General features: G+C 43.6%; 1 protein-coding gene across 1 annotated transcript; it reads left to right on the top strand.

The window, feature by feature from the left end:
- Positions 1–4,055: 4,055 nt before the first annotated feature.
- LOC138322350 (axoneme-associated protein mst101(2)-like) lies at positions 4,056–19,710 on the top strand. The gene is made up of 5 exons (XM_069266389.1): positions 4,056–4,215; positions 8,100–8,291; positions 14,935–15,126; positions 16,290–16,481; positions 19,694–19,710. Exons 1-5 carry the CDS (start codon positions 4,056–4,058, stop codon positions 19,708–19,710), a joined length of 753 nt encoding a protein of 250 aa, XP_069122490.1.
- Positions 19,711–20,947: the final 1,237 nt, after the last annotated feature.

Genomic DNA, 20,947 nt, shown 5'->3' with positions numbered 1-20,947 from the left:
GGGGGGGAGGGGCTGGAGGGGGGGGGGGGGGGGGGTTAGGGGGGGGGTACCCCCCCCGGGGGGGGGGGGGGGGGGGGGGGGGGGGGGGGGGGGTGGGGGGGGGGGGGGGTGGGGGGGGGGGGGGGGGGGGGGGGGGGGGGGGGGGGGGGGGGGGGGGGGGGGGGGGGGGGGGGGGGGGGGGGGGGGGGGGGGGGGGGGGGGGGGGGGGGGGGGGGGGGGGGGGGGGGGGTGGGGGGGGGGGGGGGGGGGGGGGGGGTGGGGGGGGGGGGGGGGGGGGGGGTGGGGGGGGGGGGGGGGGGGGGGGGGGGGGGGGGGGGGGGGGGGGGGGGGGGGGGGGGGGGGGGGGGGGGGGGGGGGGGGGGGGGGGGGGGGGGGGGGGGGGGGGGGGGGGGGGGGGGGGGGGGGGGGGGGGGGGGGGGGGGGGGGGGGGGGGGGGGGGGGGGGGGGGGGGGGGGGGGGGGGGGGGGGGGGGGGGGGGGGGGGGGGGGGGGGGGGGGGGGGGGGGGGGGGGGGGGGGGGGGGGGGGGGGGGGGGGGGGGGGGGGGGGGGGGGGGGGGGGGGGGGGGGGGGGGGGGGGGGGGGGGGGGGGGGGGGGGGGGGGGGGGGGGGGGGGGGGGGGGGGGGGGGGGGGGGGGGGGGGGGGGGGGGGGTGGGGGGGGGGGGGGGGGGGGGGGGGGGGGGGGGGGGGGGGGGGGGGGGGGGGGGGGGGGGGGGGGGGGGGGGGGGGGGGGGGGGGGGGGGGGGGGGGGGGGGGGGGGGGGGGGGGGGGGGGGGGGGGGGGGGGGGGGGGGGGGGGGGGGGGGGGGGGGGGGGGGGGGGGGGGGGGGGGGGGGGGGGTGGGGGGGGGGGGGGGGGGGGGGGGGGGGGGGGGGGGGGGGGGGGGGGGGGGGGGGGGGGGGGGGGGGGGGGGGGGGGGGGGGGGGGGGGGGGGGGGGGGGGGGGGGGGGGGGGGGGGGGGGGGGGGGGGGGGGGGGGGGGGGGGGGGTTGGGGGGGGGGGGGGGGGGGGGGGGGGGGGGGGGGGGGGGGGGGGGGGGGGGGGGGGGGGGGGGGGGGGGGGGGGGGGGGGGGGGGGGGGGGGGGGGGGGGGGGGGGGGGGGGGGGGGGGGGGGGGGGGGGGGGGGGGGGGGGGGGGGGGGGGGGGGGGGGGGGGGGGGGGGGGGGGGGGGGGGGGGGGGGGGGGGGGGGGGGGGGGGGGGGGGGGGGGGGGGGGGGGGGGGGGGGGGGGGGGGGGGGGGGGGGGGGGGGGGGGGGGGGGGGGGGGGGGGGGGGGGGGGGGGGGGGGGGTGGGGGGGGGGGGGGGGGGGGGGGGGGGGGGGGGGGGGGGGGGGGGGGGGGGGGGGGGGGGGGGGGGGGGGGGGGGGGGGGGGGGGGGGGGGGGGGGGGGGGGGGGGGGGGGGGGGGGGGGGGGGGGGGGGGGGGGGGGGGGGGGGGGGGGGGGGGGGGGGGGGGGGGGGGGGGGGGGGGGGGGGGGGGGGGGGGGGGGGGGGGGGGGGGGGGGGGGGGGGGGGGGGGGGGGGGGGGGGGGGGGGGGGGGGGGGGGGGGGGGGGGGGGGGGGGGGGGGGGGGGGGGGGGGGGGGGGGGGGGGGGGGGGGGGGGGGGGGGGGGGGGGGGGGGGGGGGGGGGGGGGGGGGGGGGGGGGGGGGGGGGGGGGGGGGGGGGGGGGGGGGGGGGGGGGGGGGGGGGGGGGGGGGGGGGGGGGGGGGGGGGGGGGGGGGGGGGGGGGGGGGGGGGGGGGGGGGGGGGGGGGGGGGGGGGGGGGGGGGGGGGGGGGGGGGGGGGGGGGGGGGGGGGGGGGGGGGGGGGGGGGGGGGGGGGGGGGGGGGGGGGGGGGGGGGGGGGGGGGGGGGGGGGGGGGGGGGGGGGGGGGGGGGTGGGGGGGGGGGGGGGGGGGGGGGGGGGGGGGGGGGGGGGGGGGGGGGGGGGGGGGGGGGGGGGGGGGGGGGGGGGGGGGGGGGGGGGGGGGGGGGGGGGGGGGGGGGGGGGGGGGGGGGGGGGGGGGGGGGGGGGGGGGGGGGGGGGGGGGGGGGGGGGGGGGGGGGGGGGGGGGGGGGGGGGGGGGGGGGGGGGGGGGGGGGGGGGGGGGGGGGGGGGGGGGGGGGGGGGGGGGGGGGGGGGGGGGGGGGGGGGGGGGGGGGGGGGGGGGGGGGGGGGGGGGGGGGGGGGGGGGGGGGGGGGGGGGGGGGGGGGGGGGGGGGGGGGGGGGGGGGGGGGGGGGGGGGGGGGGGGGGGGGGGGGGGGGGGGGGGGGGGGGGGGGGGGGGGGGGGGGGGGGGGGGGGGGGGGGGGGGGGGGGGGGGGGGGGGGGGGGGGGGGGGGGGGGGGGGGGGGGGGGGGGGGGGGGGGGGGGGGGGGGGGGGGGGGGGGGGGGGGGGGGGGGGGGGGGGGGGGGGGGGTGGGGGGGGGGGGGGGGGGGGGGGGGGGGGGGGGGGGGGGGGGGGGGGGGGGGGGGGGGGGGGGGGGGGGCCGTAGGGGGGGGTGTGGGGGGGGGGGGGGGGGGGGGTTTTGGGGGGGGGGGGGGGGGGGGGGGGGGGGGGGGGGGGGGGGGGGGGGGGGGGGGGGGGGGGGGGGGGGGGGGGGGGGGGGGGGGGGGGGGGGGGGGGGGGGGGGGGGGGGGGGGGGGGGGGGGGGGGGGGGGGGGGGGGGGGGGGGGGGGGGGGGGGTGGGGGGGGGGGGGGGGGGGGGGGGGGGGGGGGGGGGGGGGGGGGGGGGGGGGGGGGGGGGGGGGGGGGGGGGGGGGGGGGGGGGTGGGGGGGGGGGGGGGGGGGGGGGGGGGGGGGGGGGGGGGGGGGGGGGGGGGGGGGGGGGGGGGGTGGGGGGGGGGGGGGTGGGGGGGGGGGGGGGGGGGGGGGGGGGGGGGGGGGGGGGGGGGGGGGGGGGGGGGGTGGGGGGGGGGTTTGGGGGGGGGTTGTGTGTTGGGGGGGGGGGGGGGGGGTTGGGGGGGGGGGGGGGTTGGGGGGGTGGTGGGGGGGGGGGGGGGGGGGGGGGGGGGGTTGGGGGGGGGGGGGGGGGGGGGGGGGGGGGGGGTTGGGGGGTGGGTGGGGTTGGGGGGGGGGGGGGGGGGGGTGGGTTGGGTGGTTTGTGGTGGTGGGGGGGGGTGGGGGGTGGTGGGGTTGGGTGGGGGGGGTGGGTGTGTGGGGGTGGTGTTTGTGGTGGTGGTGTTGGGGGGGTGTGTTTGGGTTGGTGTGGGGTGGGGGGGTGGGTGGGTGGGGGGTTGGGGTTATTGTAGCTTATTATATACGATTATTAATTGGTACAATTTTCCAGTGCTCAAATATCTAAATAAACGGATTTGATTCGTCTTGTTAATATTTTCCGGTGAACTATTCCGTTAATATGAAAGAACTACTGTTTTAAGCAATTGCTGATTTAGGTAGATTTATTATTTCTCAAATAATAACGTTTAAGTTCTGTAAAGGGTGGGTATTGGGAGTTGGGGACACTTTCGTTACAAAATTTCGTATTTTCAAAAGTTCGAAATGAAATCTCATTAACTATTTGAAATCATCGTTTCCTAAAAAATACTTACTTCTTTGTAATGACATACTGAACATATATAAATATATAATCATATCATATATATACGAAATAGGTTTTTAAATTAAAAAACATGTCATGTCATGAAATACTTTAATTTATGCTTTATTTGAGCTACCAGCAATTGAAATTTATTTCCTTTTTATTGACATACCAAAGATAAATATATGTTCATTTAAAAAGTTTAAGGTTGATTGCTTGATTGAGACTATATCTATTGCTAAATGAAAGTTGAAGGATAAATGTAAGGCTAATTACGGTTGTAAGTGTAAGGTTAAGGCTAAATGTAAGTGCAGGCTAAGTGTAAGTATAAGGCTGAGTGTAAGACAAACTGTAAGTGTAAGTTTAAGTTTATGCTTAAGTGTAGGGCATAGTAAATGTAAGGCTAGATTTAAGTTTAAAGTTAGGTGTAAATGAAAGTGTAAGTCTAAGTGTAAAAGTTTAAAGCTAGGTGTAAATGTGAGTCTAAGTGTAAATCTCAGTCTAAGTGCAGGCTAAGTGTAAGGCTAAGTGTAAGGCTATGGCTAAGTGTAAGGCTAAGTGTAAGTGTAAGGCTAAGGTTAAGGCTAAGTGTAAGGCTAAGGCTATGGCTAAGGCTAAGTGTAAGTGTAAGTGTAAGACTAAGGCTAAGACTAAGGCTAAGGCTAAGTGTAAGTGTAAGGCGAAGGCTAAGGCTAAGTGTAAGTGTAAGGCTAAGGCTAAGGCTAAGTGTAAGTGTAAGGCTAAGGCTGAGTGTAAGTGTAAGGCTAAGACTAATTGTAAGTGTAAGGCTAAGTGTATGATAAGGCTAAGTGTAAGGGTTAGGGTTAGGGTTAGGGGGCTGATACGCATATGATCTGGATCAAAATGTCAATGTCAGATATTTTGTCACGTGACATGGGTGGGTGGAGCCTAAGGAGTTACCGGTTTTTATGAATCTGCGTACTACGCAACTCGTCGATGTCAAATATCATACCACGTGACGAGGTGGGCGTGGTTATTCCGATATTTGTGTATTTTTATAGTGCTTTGTGGTATCATTGAGGAAGGAGGTTCATTGATTGTAGCTTATTATATACGATTATTAATTGGTACAATTTTCCAGTGCTCAAATATCTAAATAAACGGATTTGATTCGTCTTGTTAATATTTTCCGGTGAACTATTCCGTTAATATGAAAGAACTACTGTTTTAAGCAATTGCTGATTTAGGTAGATTTATTATTTCTCAAATAATAACGTTTAAGTTCTGTAAAGGGTGGGTATTGGGAGTTGGGGACACTTTCGTTACAAAATTTCGTATTTTCAAAAGTTAGAAATGAAATCTCATTAACTATTTGAAATCATCGTTTCCTAAAAAAATACTTACTTCTTTGTAATGACATACTGAACATATATAAATATATAATCATATCATATATATACGAAATAGGTTTTTAAATTAAAAAACATGTCATGTCATGAAATACTTTAATTTATGCTTTATTTGAGCTACCAGCAATTGAAATTTATTTCCTTTTTATTGACATACAAAAGATAAATATATGTTCATTTAAAAAGTTTAAGGTTGATTGCTTGATTGAGACTATATCTATTGCTAAATGAAAGTTGAAGGATAAATGTAAGGCTAATTACGGTTGTAAGTGTAAGGTTAAGGCTAAATGTAAGTGCAGGCTAAGTGTAAGTATAAGGCTGAGTGTAAGACAAACTGTAAGTGTAAGTTTAAGTTTATGCTTAAGTGTAGGGCATAGTAAATGTAAGGCTAGATTTAAGTTTTAAAGTTAGGTGTAAATGAAAGTGTAAGTCTAAGTGTAAAAGTTTAAAGCTAGGTGTAAATGTGAGTCTAAGTGTAAATCTCAGTCTAAGTGCAGGCTAAGTGTAAGGCTAAGTGTAAGGCTATGGCTAAGTGTAAGCTAAGGCTAAGTGTAAGTGTAAGGCTAAGGTTAAGGCTAAGTGTAAGGCTAAGGCTATGGCTAAGGCTAAGTGTAAGTGTAAGTGTAAGACTAAGGCTAAGACTAAGGCTAAGGCTAAGTGTAAGTGTAAGGCGAAGGCTAAGGCTAAGTGTAAGTGTAAGGCTAAGGCTAAGGCTAAGTGTAAGTGTAAGGCTAAGGCTGAGTGTAAGTGTAAGGCTAAGACTAATTGTAAGTGTAAGGCTAAGTGTATGATAAGGCTAAGTGTAAGGGTTAGGGTTAGGGTTAGGGGGCTGATACGCATATGATCTGGATCAAAATGTCAATGTCAGATATTTTGTCACGTGACATGGGTGGGTGGAGCCTAAGGAGTTACCGGTTTTTATGAATCTGCGTACTACGCAACTCGTCGATGTCAAATATCATACCACGTGACGAGGTGGGCGTGGTTATTCCGATATTTGTGTATTTTTATAGTGCTTTGTGGTATCATTGAGGAAGGAGGTTCATTGATTGTAGCTTATTATATACGATTATTAATTGGTACAATTTTCCAGTGCTCAAATATCTAAATAAACGGATTTGATTCGTCTTGTTAATATTTTCCGGTGAACTATTCCGTTAATATGAAAGAACTACTGTTTTAAGCAATTGCTGATTTAGGTAGATTTATTATTTCTCAAATAATAACGTTTAAGTTCTGTAAAGGGTGGGTATTGGGAGTTGGGGACACTTTCGTTACAAAATTTCGTATTTTCAAAAGTTAGAAATGAAATCTCATTAACTATTTGAAATCATCGTTTCCTAAAAAAATACTAACTTCTTTGTAATGACATACTGAACATATATAAATATATAATCATATCATATATATACGAAATAGGTTTTTAAATTAAAAAAAACATGTCATGTCATGAAATACTTTAATTTATGCTTTATTTGAGCTACCAGCAATTGAAATTTATTTCCTTTTTATTGACATACAAAGATAAATATATGTTCATTTAAAAAGTTTAAGGTTGATTGCTTGATTGAGACTATATCTATTGCTAAATGAAAGTTGAAGGATAAATGTAAGGCTAATTACGGTTGTAAGTGTAAGGTTAAGGCTAAATGTAAGTGCAGGCTAAGTGTAAGTATAAGGCTGAGTGTAAGACAAACTGTAAGTGTAAGTTTAAGTTTATGCTTAAGTGTAGGGCATAGTAAATGTAAGGCTAGATTTAAGTTTAAAGTTAGGTGTAAATGAAAGTGTAAGTCTAAGTGTAAAAGTTTAAAGCTAGGTGTAAATGTGAGTCTAAGTGTAAATCTCAGTCTAAGTGCAGGCTAAGTGTAAGGCTAAGTGTAAGGCTATGGCTAAGTGTAAGGCTAAGTGTAAGTGTAAGGCTAAGGTATGCTAAGGCTAAGTGTAAGGCTAAGGCTATGGCTAAGGCTAAGTGTAAGTGTAAGTGTAAGACTAAGGCTAAGGCTAAGGCTAAGGCTAAGTGTAAGTGTAAGGCGAAGGCTAAGGCTAAGTGTAAGTGTAAGGCTAAGGCTAAGGCTAAGTGTAAGTGTAAGGCTAAGGCTGAGTGTAAGTGTAAGGCTAAGACTAATTGTAAGTGTAAGGCTAAGTGTATGATAAGGCTAAGTGTAAGGGTTAGGGTTAGGGTTAGGGGGCTGATACGCATATGATCTGGATCAAAATGTCAATGTCAGATATTTTGTCACGTGACATGGGTGGGTGGAGCCTAAGGAGTTACCGGTTTTTATGAATCTGCGTACTACGCAACTCGTCGATGTCAAATATCATACCACGTGACGAGGTGGGCGTGGTTATTCCGATATTTGTGTATTTTTATAGTGCTTTGTGGTATCATTGAGGAAGGAGGTTCATTGATTGTAGCTTATTATATACGATTATTAATTGGTACAATTTTCCAGTGCTCAAATATCTAAATAAACGGATTTGATTCGTCTTGTTAATATTTTCCGGTGAACTATTCCGTTAATATGAAAGAACTACTGTTTTAAGCAATTGCTGATTTAGGTAGATTTATTATTTCTCAAATAATAACGTTTAAGTTCTGTAAAGGGTGGGTATTGGGAGTTGGGGACACTTTCGTTACAAAATTTCGTATTTTCAAAAGTTAGAAATGAAATCTCATTAACTATTTGAAATCATCGTTTCCTAAAAAAATACTTACTTCTTTGTAATGACATACTGAACATATATAAATATATAATCATATCATATATATACGAAATAGGTTTTTAAATTAAAAAACATGTCATGTCATGAAATACTTTAATTTATGCTTTATTTGAGCTACCAGCAATTGAAATTTATTTCCTTTTTATTGACATACAAAAGATAAATATATGTTCATTTAAAAAGTTTAAGGTTGATTGCTTGATTGAGACTATATCTATTGCTAAATGAAAGTTGAAGGATAAATGTAAGGCTAATTACGGTTGTAAGTGTAAGGTTAAGGCTAAATGTAAGTGCAGGCTAAGTGTAAGTATAAGGCTGAGTGTAAGACAAACTGTAAGTGTAAGTTTAAGTTTATGCTTAAGTGTAGGGCATAGTAAATGTAAGGCTAGATTTAAGTTTAAAGTTAGGTGTAAATGAAAGTGTAAGTCTAAGTGTAAAAGTTTAAAGCTAGGTGTAAATGTGAGTCTAAGTGTAAATCTCAGTCTAAGTGCAGGCTAAGTGTAAGGCTAAGTGTAAGGCTATGGCTAAGTGTAAGGCTAAGTGTAAGTGTAAGGCTAAGGTTAAGGCTAAGTGTAAGGCTAAGGCTATGGCTAAGGCTAAGTGTAAGTGTAAGTGTAAGACTAAGGCTAAGACTAAGGCTAAGGCTAAGTGTAAGTGTAAGGCGAAGGCTAAGGCTAAGTGTAAGTGTAAGGCTAAGGCTAAGGCTAAGTGTAAGTGTAAGGCTAAGGCTGAGTGTAAGTGTAAGGCTAAGACTAATTGTAAGTGTAAGGCTAAGTGTATGATAAGGCTAAGTGTAAGGGTTAGGGTTAGGGTTAGGGGGCTGATACGCATATGATCTGGATCAAAATGTCAATGTCAGATATTTTGTCACGTGACATGGGTGGGTGGAGCCTAAGGAGTTACCGGTTTTTATGAATCTGCGTACTACGCAACTCGTCGATGTCAAATATCATACCACGTGACGAGGTGGGCGTGGTTATTCCGATATTTGTGTATTTTTATAGTGCTTTGTGGTATCATTGAGGAAGGAGGTTCATTGATTGTAGCTTATTATATACGATTATTAATTGGTACAATTTTCCAGTGCTCAAATATCTAAATAAACGGATTTGATTCGTCTTGTTAATATTTTCCGGTGAACTATTCCGTTAATATGAAAGAACTACTGTTTTAAGCAATTGCTGATTTAGGTAGATTTATTATTTCTCAAATAATAACGTTTAAGTTCTGTAAAGGGTGGGTATTGGGAGTTGGGGACACTTTCGTTACAAAATTTCGTATTTTCAAAAGTTAGAAATGAAATCTCATTAACTATTTGAAATCATCGTTTCCTAAAAAATACTTACTTCTTTGTAATGACATACTGAACATATATAAATATATAATCATATCATATATATACGAAATAGGTTTTTAAATTAAAAAACATGTCATGTCATGAAATACTTTAATTTATGCTTTATTTGAGCTACCAGCAATTGAAATTTATTTCCTTTTTATTGACATACCAAAGATAAATATATGTTCATTTAAAAAGTTTAAGGTTGATTGCTTGATTGAGACTATATCTATTGCTAAATGAAAGTTGAAGGATAAATGTAAGGCTAATTACGGTTGTAAGTGTAAGGTTAAGGCTAAATGTAAGTGCAGGCTAAGTGTAAGTATAAGGCTGAGTGTAAGACAAACTGTAAGTGTAAGTTTAAGTTTATGCTTAAGTGTAGGGCATAGTAAATGTAAGGCTAGATTTAAGTTTAAAGTTAGGTGTAAATGAAAGTGTAAGTCTAAGTGTAAAAGTTTAAAGCTAGGTGTAAATGTGAGTCTAAGTGTAAATCTCAGTCTAAGTGCAGGCTAAGTGTAAGGCTAAGTGTAAGGCTATGGCTAAGTGTAAGGCTAAGTGTAAGTGTAAGGCTAAGTGTATGCTAAGGCTAAGTGTAAGGCTAAGGCTATGGCTAAGGCTAAGTGTAAGTGTAAGTGTAAGACTAAGGCTAAGACTAAGGCTAAGGCTAAGTGTAAGTGTAAGGCGAAGGCTAAGGCTAAGTGTAAGTGTAAGGCTAAGGCTAAGGCTAAGTGTAAGTGTAAGGCTAAGGCTGAGTGTAAGTGTAAGGCTAAGACTAATTGTAAGTGTAAGGCTAAGTGTATGATAAGGCTAAGTGTAAGGGTTAGGGTTAGGGTTAGGGTAGGGGGCTGATACGCATATGATCTGGATCAAAATGTCAATGTCAGATATTTTGTCACGTGACATGGGTGGGTGGAGCCTAAGGAGTTACCGGTTTTTATGAATCTGCGTACTACGCAACTCGTCGATGTCAAATATCATACCACGTGACGAGGTGGGCGTGGTTATTCCGATATTTGTGTATTTTATAGTGCTTTGTGGTATCATTGAGGAAGGAGGTTCATTGATTGTAGCTAATTGTATAAGATTATTTATTGGTACAATTTTCCAGTGCTCAAATATTTAAAGAAACGGATTTGATTCGTCTTGTTAATATTTTCCGGTGACCTATTCCGTTAAGATGAAAGAACTACTGTTTTAAACAATTGCTGATTTAGGTAGATTTATTATTTCTCAAATAATAACGTTTAAGTTCTGTAAACAGGTGGGTATTGGGAGTTGGAGACACTTTCGTTACAAAATTTCGTATTTTCAAAAGTTAGAAATGAAATCTCATTAACTATTTGAAATCATCGTTTCCTAAAAAATACTTACTTCTTTGTAATGACATACTGAACATATATAAATATATAATCATATCATATATATACGAAATAGGTTTTTAAATTAAAAAACATGTCATGTCATGAAATACTTTAATTTATGCTTTATTTGAGCTACCAGCAATTGAAATTTATTTCCTTTTTATTGACATACAAAAGATAAATATATGTTCATTTAAAAAGTTTAAGGTTGATTGCTTGATTGAGACTATATCTATTGCTAAATGAAAGTTGAAGGATAAATGTAAGGCTAATTACGGTTGTAAGTGTAAGGTTAAGGCTAAATGTAAGTGCAGGCTAAGTGTAAGTATAAGGCTGAGTGTAAGACAAACTGTAAGTGTAAGTTTAAGTTTATGCTTAAGTGTAGGGCATAGTAAATGTAAGGCTAGATTTAAGTTTAAAGTTAGGTGTAAATGAAAGTGTAAGTCTAAGTGTAAAAGTTTAAAGCTAGGTGTAAATGTGAGTCTAAGTGTAAATCTCAGTCTAAGTGCAGGCTAAGTGTAAGGCTAAGTGTAAGGCTATGGCTAAGTGTAAGTGTAAGTGTAAGGCTAAGTGTAAGGCTAAGTGTAAGTGTAAGGCTAAGGTTAAGGCTAAGTGTAAGGCTAAGGCTATGGCTAAGGCTAAGTGTAAGTGTAAGTGTAAGACTAAGGCTAAGACTAAGGCTAAGGCTAAGTGTAAGTGTAAGGCGAAGGCTAAGGCTAAGTGTAAGTGTAAGGCTAAGGCTAAGGCTAAGTGTAAGTGTAAGGCTAAGGCTGAGTGTAAGTGTAAGGCTAAGACTAAGACTAATTGTAAGTGTAAGGCTAAGTGTATGATAAGGCTAAGTGTAAGGGTTAGGGTTAGGGTTAGGGGGCTGATACGCATATGATCTGGATCAAAATGTCAATGTCAGATATTTTGTCACGTGACATGGGTGGGTGGAGCCTAAGGAGTTACCGGTTTTTATGAATCTGCGTACTACGCAACTCGTCGATGTCAAATATCATACCACGTGACGAGGTGGGCGTGGTTATTCCGATATTTGTGTATTTTTATAGTGCTTTGTGGTATCATTGAGGAAGGAGGTTCATTGATTGTAGCTTATTATATACGATTATTAATTGGTACAATTTTCCAGTGCTCAAATATCTAAATAAACGGATTTGATTCGTCTTGTTAATATTTTTCCGGTGAACTATTCCGTTAATATGAAAGAACTACTGTTTTAAGCAATTGCTGATTTAGGTAGATTTATTATTTCTCAAATAATAACGTTTAAGTTCTGTAAAGGGTGGGTATTGGGAGTTGGGGACACTTTCGTTACAAAATTTCGTATTTTCAAAAGTTAGAAATGAAATCTCATTAACTATTTGAAATCATCGTTTCCTAAAAAATACTTACTTCTTTGTAATGACATACTGAACATATATAAATATATAATCATATCATATATATACGAAATAGGTTTTTAAATTAAAAAAACATGTCATGTCATGAAATACTTTAATTTATGCTTTATTTGAGCTACCAGCAATTGAAATTTATTTCCTTTTTTATTGACATACAAAAGATAAATATATGTTTATTTAAAAAGTTTAAGGTTGATTGCTTGATTGAGACTATATCTATTGCTAAATGAAAGTTGAAGGATAAATGTAAGGCTAATTACGGTTGTAAGTGTAAGGTTAAGGCTAAATGTAAGTGCAGGCTAAGTGTAAGTATAAGGCTGAGTGTAAGACAAACTGTAAGTGTAAGTTTAAGTTTATGCTTAAGTGTAGGGCATAGTAAATGTAAGGCTAGATTTAAGTTTAAAGTTAGGTGTAAATGAAAGTGTAAGTCTAAGTGTAAAAGTTTAAAGCTAGGTGTAAATGTGAGTCTAAGTGTAAATCTCAGTCTAAGTGCAGGCTAAGTGTAAGGCTAAGTGTAAGGCTATGGCTAAGTGTAAGGCTAAGTGTAAGTGTAAGGCTAAGTGTATGCTAAGGCTAAGTGTAAGGCTAAGGCTATGGCTAAGGCTAAGGCTAAGTGTAAGTGTAAGTGTAAGACTAAGGCTAAGACTAAGGCTAAGGCTAAGTGTAAGTGTAAGGCGAAGGCTAAGGCTAAGTGTAAGTGTAAGGCTAAGGCTAAGGCTAAGTGTAAGTGTAAGGCTAAGGCTGAGTGTAAGTGTAAGGCTAAGACTAATTGTAAGTGTAAGGCTAAGTGTATGATAAGGCTAAGTGTAAGGGTTAGGGTTAGGGTTAGGGTTAGGGGGCTGATACGCATATGATCTGGATCAAAATGTCAATGTCAGATATTTTGTCACGTGACATGGGTGGGTGGAGCCTAAGGAGTTACCGGTTTTTATGAATCTGCGTACTACGCAACTCGTCGATGTCAAATATCATACCACGTGACGAGGTGGGCGTGGTTATTCCGATATTTGTGTATTTATCATACACTTTGTGGTATCATTGAGGAAGGAGGTTCATTGATTGTAGCTTATTATATACGATTATTAATTGGTACAATTTTCCAGTGCTCAAATATAAAAAATAAACGGATTTGATTCGTCTTGTTAATATTTTCCGGTGAACTATTCCGTTAATATGAAAGAACTACTGTTTTAAGCAATTGCTGATTTAGGTAGATTTATTATTTCTCAAATAATAACGTTTAAGTTCTGTAAAGGGTGGGTATTGGGAGTTGGGGACACTTTCGTTACAAAATTTCGTATTTTCAAAAGTTAGAAATGAAATCTCATTAACTATTTGAAATCATCGTTTCCTAAAAAATACTTACTTCTTTGTAATGACATACTGAACATATATAAATATATAATCATATCATATATATACGAAATAGGTTTTTAAATTAAAAAACATGTCATGTCATGAAATACTTTAATTTATGCTTTATTTGAGCTACCAGCAATTGAAATTTATTTCCTTTTTATTGACATACCAAAGATAAATATATGTTCATTTAAAAAGTTTAAGGTTGATTGCTTGATTGAGACTATATCTATTGCTAAATGAAAGTTGAAGGATAAATGTAAGGCTAATTACGGTTGTAAGTGTAAGGTTAAGGCTAAATGTAAGTGCAGGCTAAGTGTAAGTATAAGGCTGAGTGTAAGACAAACTGTAAGTGTAAGTTTAAGTTTATGCTTAAGTGTAGGGCATAGTAAATGTAAGGCTAGATTTAAGTTTAAAGTTAGGTGTAAATGAAAGTGTAAGTCTAAGTGTAAAAGTTTAAAGCTAGGTGTAAATGTGAGTCTAAGTGTAAATCTCAGTCTAAGTGCAGGCTAAGTGTAAGGCTAAGTGTAAGGCTAAGTGTAAGTGTAAGGCTAAGTGTATGCTAAGGCTAAGTGTAAGGCTAAGGCTAAGGCTAAGTGTAAGGCTAAGGCTAAGGCTAAGTGTAAGTGTAAGACTAAGGCTAAGGCTAAGTGTAAGTGTAAGGCGAAGGCTAAGGCTAAGTGTAAGTGTAAGGTAGGCTAAGGCTAAGGCTAAGTGTAAGTGTAAGGCTAAGGCTGAGTGTAAGTGTAAGGCTAAGACTAATTGTAAGTGTAAGGCTAAGTGTATGATAAGGCTAAGTGTAAGGGTTAGGGTTAGGCTTAGGGTTAGGGTTAGGGGGCTGATAAGCATATGATCTGGATCAAAATGTCAATGTCAGATATTTTGTCACGTGACATGGGTGGGTGGAGCCTAAGGAGTTACCGGTTTTTATGAATCTGCGTACTACGCAACTCGTCGATGTCAAATATCATACCACGTGACGAGGTGGGCGTGGTTATTCCGATATTTGTGTATTTTTATAGTGCTTTGTGGTATCATTGAGGAAGGAGGTTCATTGTTTGTAGCTTATTATATACGATTATTAATTGGTACAATTTTCCAGTGCTCAAATATCTAAATAAACGGATTTGATTCGTCTTGTTAATATTTTCCGGTGAACTATTCCGTTAATATGAAAGAACTACTGTTTTAAGCAATTGCTGATTTAGGTAGATTTATTATTTCTCAAATAATAACGTTTAAGTTCTGTAAAGGGTGGGTATTGGGAGTTGGGGACACTTTCGTTACAAAATTTCGTATTTTCAAAAGTTAGAAATGAAATCTCATTAACTATTTGAAATCATCGTTTCCTAAAAAAATACTTACTTCTTTGTAATGACATACTGAACATATATAAATATATAATCATATCATATATATACGAAATAGGTTTTTAAATTAAAAAACATGTCATGTCATGAAATACTTTAATTTATGCTTTATTTGAGCTACCAGCAATTGAAATTTATTTCCTTTTTATTGACATACCAAAGATAAATATATGTTCATTTAAAAAGTTTAAGGTTGATTGCTTGATTGAGACTATATCTATTGCTAAATGAAAGTTGAAGGATAAATGTAAGGCTAATTACGGTTGTAAGTGTAAGGTTAAGGCTAAATGTAAGTGCAGGCTAAGTGTAAGTATAAGGCTGAGTGTAAGACAAACTGTAAGTGTAAGTTTAAGTTTATGCTTAAGTGTAGGGCATAGTAAATGTAAGGCTAGATTTAAGTTTAAAGTTAGGTGTAAATGAAAGTGTAAGTCTAAGTGTAAAAGTTTAAAGCTAGGTGTAAATGTGAGTCTAAGTGTAAATCTCAGTCTAAGTGCAGGCTAAGTGTAAGGCTAAGTGTAAGGCTATGGCTAAGTGTAAGGCTAAGTGTAAGTGTAAGGCTAAGGTTAAGGCTAAGTGTAAGGCTAAGGCTATGGCTAAGGCTAAGTGTAAGTGTAAGTGTAAGACTAAGGCTAAGACTAAGGCTAAGGCTAAGTGTAAGTGTAAGGCGAAGGCTAAGGCTAAGTGTAAGTGTAAGGCTAAGGCTAAGGCTAAGTGTAAGTGTAAGGCTAAGGCTGAGTGTAAGTGTAAGGCTAAGACTAATTGTAAGTGTAAGGCTAAGTGTATGATAAGGCTAAGTGTAAGGGTTAGGGTTAGGGTTAGGGGGCTGATACGCATATGATCTGGATCAAAATGTCAATGTCAGATATTTTGTCACGTGACATGGGTGGGTGGAGCCTAAGGAGTTACCGGTTTTTATGAATCTGCGTACTACGCAACTCGTCGATGTCAAATATCATACCACGTGACGAGGTGGGCGTGGTTATTCCGATATTTGTGTATTTTTATAGTGCTTTGTGGTATCATTGAGGAAGGAGGTTCATTGATTGTAGCTTATTATATACGTTATTAATTGGTACAATTTTCCAGTGCTCAAATATCTAAATAAACGGATTTGATTCGTCTTGTTAATATTTTCCGGTGAACTATTCCGTTAATATGAAAGAACTACTGTTTTAAGCAATTGCTGATTTAGGTAGATTTATTATTTCTCAAATAATAACGTTTAAGTTCTGTAAAGGGTGGGTATTGGGAGTTGGGGACACTTTCGTTACAAAATTTCGTATTTTCAAAAGTTAGAAATGAAATCTCATTAACTATTTGAAATCATCGTTTCCTAAAAAAATACTTACTTCTTTGTAATGACATACTGAACATATATAAATATATAATCATATCATATATATACGAAATAGGTTTTTAAATTAAAAAAACATGTCATGTCATGAAATACTTTAATTTATGCTTTATTTGAGCTACCAGCAATTGAAATTTATTTCCTTTTTATTGACATACAAAAGATAAATATATGTTCATTTAAAAAGTTTAAGGTTGATTGCTTGATTGAGACTATATCTATTGCTAAATGAAAGTTGAAGGATAAATGTAAGGCTAATTACGGTTGTAAGTGTAAGGTTAAGGCTAAATGTAAGTGCAGGCTAAGTGTAAGTATAAGGCTGAGTGTAAGACAAACTGTAAGTGTAAGTTTAAGTTTATGCTTAAGTGTAGGGCATAGTAAATGTAAGGCTAGATTTAAGTTTAAAGTTAGGTGTAAATGAAAGTGTAAGTCTAAGTGTAAAAGTTTAAAGCTAGGTGTAAATGTGAGTCTAAGTGTAAATCTCAGTCTAAGTGCAGGCTAAGTGTAAGGCTAAGTGTAAGGCTATGGCTAAGTGTAAGGCTAAGTGTAAGTGTAAGGCTAAGGTTAAGGCTAAGTGTAAGGCTAAGGCTATGGCTAAGGCTAAGTGTAAGTGTAAGTGTAAGACTAAGGCTAAGACTAAGGCTAAGTGTAAGTGTAAGTGTAAGGCGAAGGCTAAGGCTAAGTGTAAGTGTAAGGCTAAGGCTAAGGCTAAGTGTAAGTGTAAGGCTAAGGCTGAGTGTAAGTGTAAGGCTAAGACTAATTGTAAGTGTAAGGCTAAGTGTATGATAAGGCTAAGTGTAAGGGTTAGGGTTAGGGTTAGGGGGCTGATACGCATATGATCTGGATCAAAATGTCAATGTCAGATATTTTGTCACGTGACATGGGTGGGTGGAGCCTAAGGAGTTACCGGTTTTTATGAATCTGCGTACTACGCAACTCGTCGATGTCAAATATCATACCACGTGACGAGGTGGGCGTGGTTATTCCGATATTTGTGTATTTTTATAGTGCTTTGTGGTATCATTGAGGAAGGAGGTTCATTGATTGTAGCTTATTATATACGATTATTAATTGGTACAATTTTCCAGTGCTCAAATATCTAAATAAACGGATTTGATTCGTCTTGTTAATATTTTCCGGTGAACTATTCCGTTAATATGAAAGAACTACTGTTTTAAGCAATTGCTGATTTAGGTAGATTTATTATTTCTCAAATAATAACGTTTAAGTTCTGTAAAGGGTGGGTATTGGGAGTTGGGGACACTTTCGTTACAAAATTTCGTATTTTCAAAAGTTAGAAATGAAATCTCATTAACTATTTGAAATCATCGTTTCCTAAAAAATACTTACTTCTTTGTAATGACATACTGAACATATATAAATATATAATCATATCATATATATACGAAATAGGTTTTTAAATTAAAAAAACATGTCATGTCATGAAATACTTTAATTTATGCTTTATTTGAGCTACCAGCAATTGAAATTTATTTCCTTTTTATTGACATACCAAAGATAAATATATGTTCATTTAAAAAGTTTAAGGTTGATTGCTTGATTGAGACTATATCTATTGCTAAATGAAAGTTGAAGGATAAATGTAAGGCTAATTACGGTTGTAAGTGTAAGGTTAAGGCTAAATGTAAGTGCAGGCTAAGTGTAAGTATAAGGCTGAGTGTAAGACAAACTGTAAGTGTAAGTTTAAGTTTATGCTTAAGTGTAGGGCATAGTAAATGTAAGGCTAGATTTAAGTTTAAAGTTAGGTGTAAATGAAAGTGTAAGTCTAAGTGTAAAAGTTTAAAGCTAGGTGTAAATGTGAGTCTAAGTGTAAATCTCAGTCTAAGTGCAGGCTAAGTGTAAGGCTAAGTGTAAGGCTATGGCTAAGTGTAAGGCTAAGGTTAAGGCTAAGTGTAAGGCTAAGTGTATGCTAAGGCTAAGTGTAAGGCTAAGGCTAAGGCTAAGTGTAAGTGTAAGTGTAAGACTAAGGCTAAGACTAAGGCTAAGGCTAAGTGTAAGTGTAAGGCGAAGGCTAAGGCTAAGTGTAAGTGTAAGGCTAAGGCTAAGGCTAAGTGTGAAGTGTAAGGCTAAGGCTGAGTGTAAGTGTAAGGCTAAGACTAATTGTAAGTGTAAGGCTAAGTGTAAGGCTAAGGCTAAGTGTAAGGGTTAGGGGCTTAGGGTTAGGGTTAGGGGGCTGATACGCATATGATCTGGATCAAAATGTCAATGTCAGATATTTTGTCACGTGACATGGGTGGGTGGAGCCTAAGGAGTTACCGGTTTTTATGAATCTGCGTACTACGCAACTCGTCGATGTCAAATATCATACCACGTGACGAGGTGGGCGTGGTTATTCCGATATTTGTGTATTTTTATAGTGCTTTGTGGTATCATTGAGGAAGGAGGTTCATTGATTGTAGCTTATTATATACGATTATTAATTGGTACAATTTTCCAGTGCTCAAATATCTAAATAAACGGATTTGATTCGTCTTGTTAATATTTTCCGGTGAACTATTCCGTTAATATGAAAGAACTACTGTTTTAAGCAATTGCTGATTTAGGTAGATTTATTATTTCTCAAATAATAACGTTTAAGTTCTGTAAAGGGTGGGTATTGGGAGTTGGGGACACTTTCGTTACAAAATTTCGTATTTTCAAAAGTTAGAAATGAAATCTCATTAACTATTTGAAATCATCGTTTCCTAAAAAATACTTACTTCTTTGTAATGACATACTGAACATATATAAATATATAATCATATCATATATATACGAAATAGGTTTTTAAATTAAAAAACATGTCATGTCATGAAATACTTTAATTTATGCTTTATTTGAGCTACCAGCAATTGAAATTTATTTCCTTTTTATTGACATACCAAAGATAAATATATGTTCATTTAAAAAGTTTAAGGTTGATTGCTTGATTGAGACTATATCTATTGCTAAATGAAAGTTGAAGGATAAATGTAAGGCTAATTACGGTTGTAAGTGTAAGGTTAAGGCTAAATGTAAGTGCAGGCTAAGTGTAAGTATAAAGGCTGAGTGTAAGACAAACTGTAAGTGTAAGTTTAAGTTTATGCTTAAGTGTAGGGCATAGTAAATGTAAGGCTAGATTTAAGTTTAAAGTTAGGTGTAAATGAAAGTGTAAGTCTAAGTGTAAAAGTTTAAAGCTAGGTGTAAATGTGAGTCTAAGTGTAAATCTCAGTCTAAGTGCAGGCTAAGTGTAAGGCTAAGTGTAAGGCTATGGCTAAGTGTAAGGCTAAGTGTAAGGCTAAGTGTAAGTGTAAGGCTAAGTGTAAGGCTAAGTGTAAGGCTAAGTGTAAGGCTAAGGCTATGGCTAAGGCTAAGTGTAAGTGTAAGTGTAAGACTAAGGCTAAGACTAAGGCTAAGGCTAAGTGTAAGTGTAAGGCGAAGGCTAAGGCTAAGTGTAAGTGTAAGGCTAAGGCTAAGGCTAAGTGTAAGTGTAAGGCTAAGGCTGAGTGTAAGTGTAAGGCTAAGACTAATTGTAAGTGTAAGGCTAAGTGTATGATAAGGCTAAGTGTAAGGGTTAGGGTTAGGGTTAGGGTTAGGGGGCTGATACGCATATGATCTGGATCAAAATGTCAATGTCAGATATTTTGTCACGTGACATGGGTGGGTGGAGCCTAAGGAGTTACCGGTTTTTATGAATCTGCGTACTACGCAACTCGTCGATGTCAAATATCATACCACGTGACGAGGTGGGCGTGGTTATTCCGATATTTGTGTATTTTTATAGTGCTTTGTGGTATCATTGAGGAAGGAGGTTCATTGATTGTAGCTTTATTATATACGATTATTAATTGGTACAATTTTCCAGTGCTCAAATATCTAAATAAACGGATTTGATTCGTCTTGTTAATATTTTCCAGGTGAACTATTCCGTTAATATGAAAGAACTACTGTTTTAAGCAATTGCTAACCCCTTTCGTTACAAAATTTCGTATTTTCAAAAGTTAGAAATGAAATCTCATTAACTATTTGAAATCATCGTTTCCTAAAAAATACTTACTTCTTTGTAATGACATACTGAACATATATAAATATATAATCATATCATATATATACGAAATAGGTTTTTAAATTAAAAAAACATGTCATAACCCTTTATTTTGACACTTAGCCTTATCCATACACTTAGCCTTACACTTACAATTAGTCTTAGCCTTACACTTACACTCAGCCTTAGCCTTACACTTACACTTAGCCTTAGCCTTAGCCTTACACTTACACTTAGCCTTAGCCTTCGCCTTACACTTACACTTAGCCTTAGCCTTAGTCTTACACTTACACTTAGCCTTAGCCTTAGCCTTAGCCTTAGCACTTAGCCTTAGCCTTTACCCTAGCCTTAGCCTTACACTTAGCCTTAGCATACACTTAGCCTTACACTTACACTTAGCCTTACACTTAGCCTTAGCCTTAGCCTTACACTTAGCCATAGCCTTACACTTAGCCTGCACTTAGACTGAGATTTACACTTAGACTCACATTTACACCTAGCTTTAAACTTTTACACTTAGACTTACACTTTCATTTACACCTAACTTTAAACTTAAATCTAGCCTTACATTTACTATGCCCTACACTTAAGCATAAACTTAAACTTACACTTACAGTTTGTCTTACACTCAGCCTTATACTTACACTTAGCCTGCACTTACATTTAGCCTTAACCTTACACTTACAACCGTAATTAGCCTTACATTTATCCTTCAACTTTCATTTAGCAATAGATATAGTCTCAATCAAGCAATCAACCTTAAACTTTTTAAATGAACATATATTTATCTTTGGTATGTCAATAAAAAGGAAATAAATTTCAATTGCTGGTAGCTCAAATAAAGCATAAATTAAAGTATTTCATGACATGACATGTTTTTTAATTTAAAAACCTATTTCGTATATATATGATATGATTATATATTTATATATGTTCAGTATGTCATTACAAAGAAGTAAGTATTTTTTAGGAAACGATGATTTCAAATAGTTAATGAGATTTCATTTCTAACTTTTGAAAATACGAAATTTTGTAACGAAAGTGTCCCCAACTCCCAATACCCACCCTTTACAGAACTTAAACGTTATTATTTGAGAAATAATAAATCTACCTAAATCAGCAATTG

Source organism: Argopecten irradians, chromosome 4 (genome assembly GCF_041381155.1).
Source record: "Argopecten irradians isolate NY chromosome 4, Ai_NY, whole genome shotgun sequence".
NCBI classification, from domain to species: domain Eukaryota; kingdom Metazoa; phylum Mollusca; class Bivalvia; order Pectinida; family Pectinidae; genus Argopecten; species Argopecten irradians.
This window is presented reverse-complemented; position numbering and strand designations above follow the sequence as displayed.

Bases quoted from the DNA above. Each gene is read 5' to 3' on its own strand.
- LOC138322350 (XM_069266389.1), top strand. From the start codon at position 4,056: ATGGCTAAGTGTAAGGCTAAGTGTAAGTGTAAGGCTAAGGTTAAGGCT. The intron at 4,216-8,099 runs GTAAGTGTAAGG...TCTCAGTCTAAG, and splicing joins GGCGAAGGCTAAGGCTAAGT to TGCAGGCTAAGTGTAAGGCT. The intron at 8,292-14,934 runs GTAAGTGTAAGG...TCTCAGTCTAAG, and splicing joins GGCGAAGGCTAAGGCTAAGT to TGCAGGCTAAGTGTAAGGCT.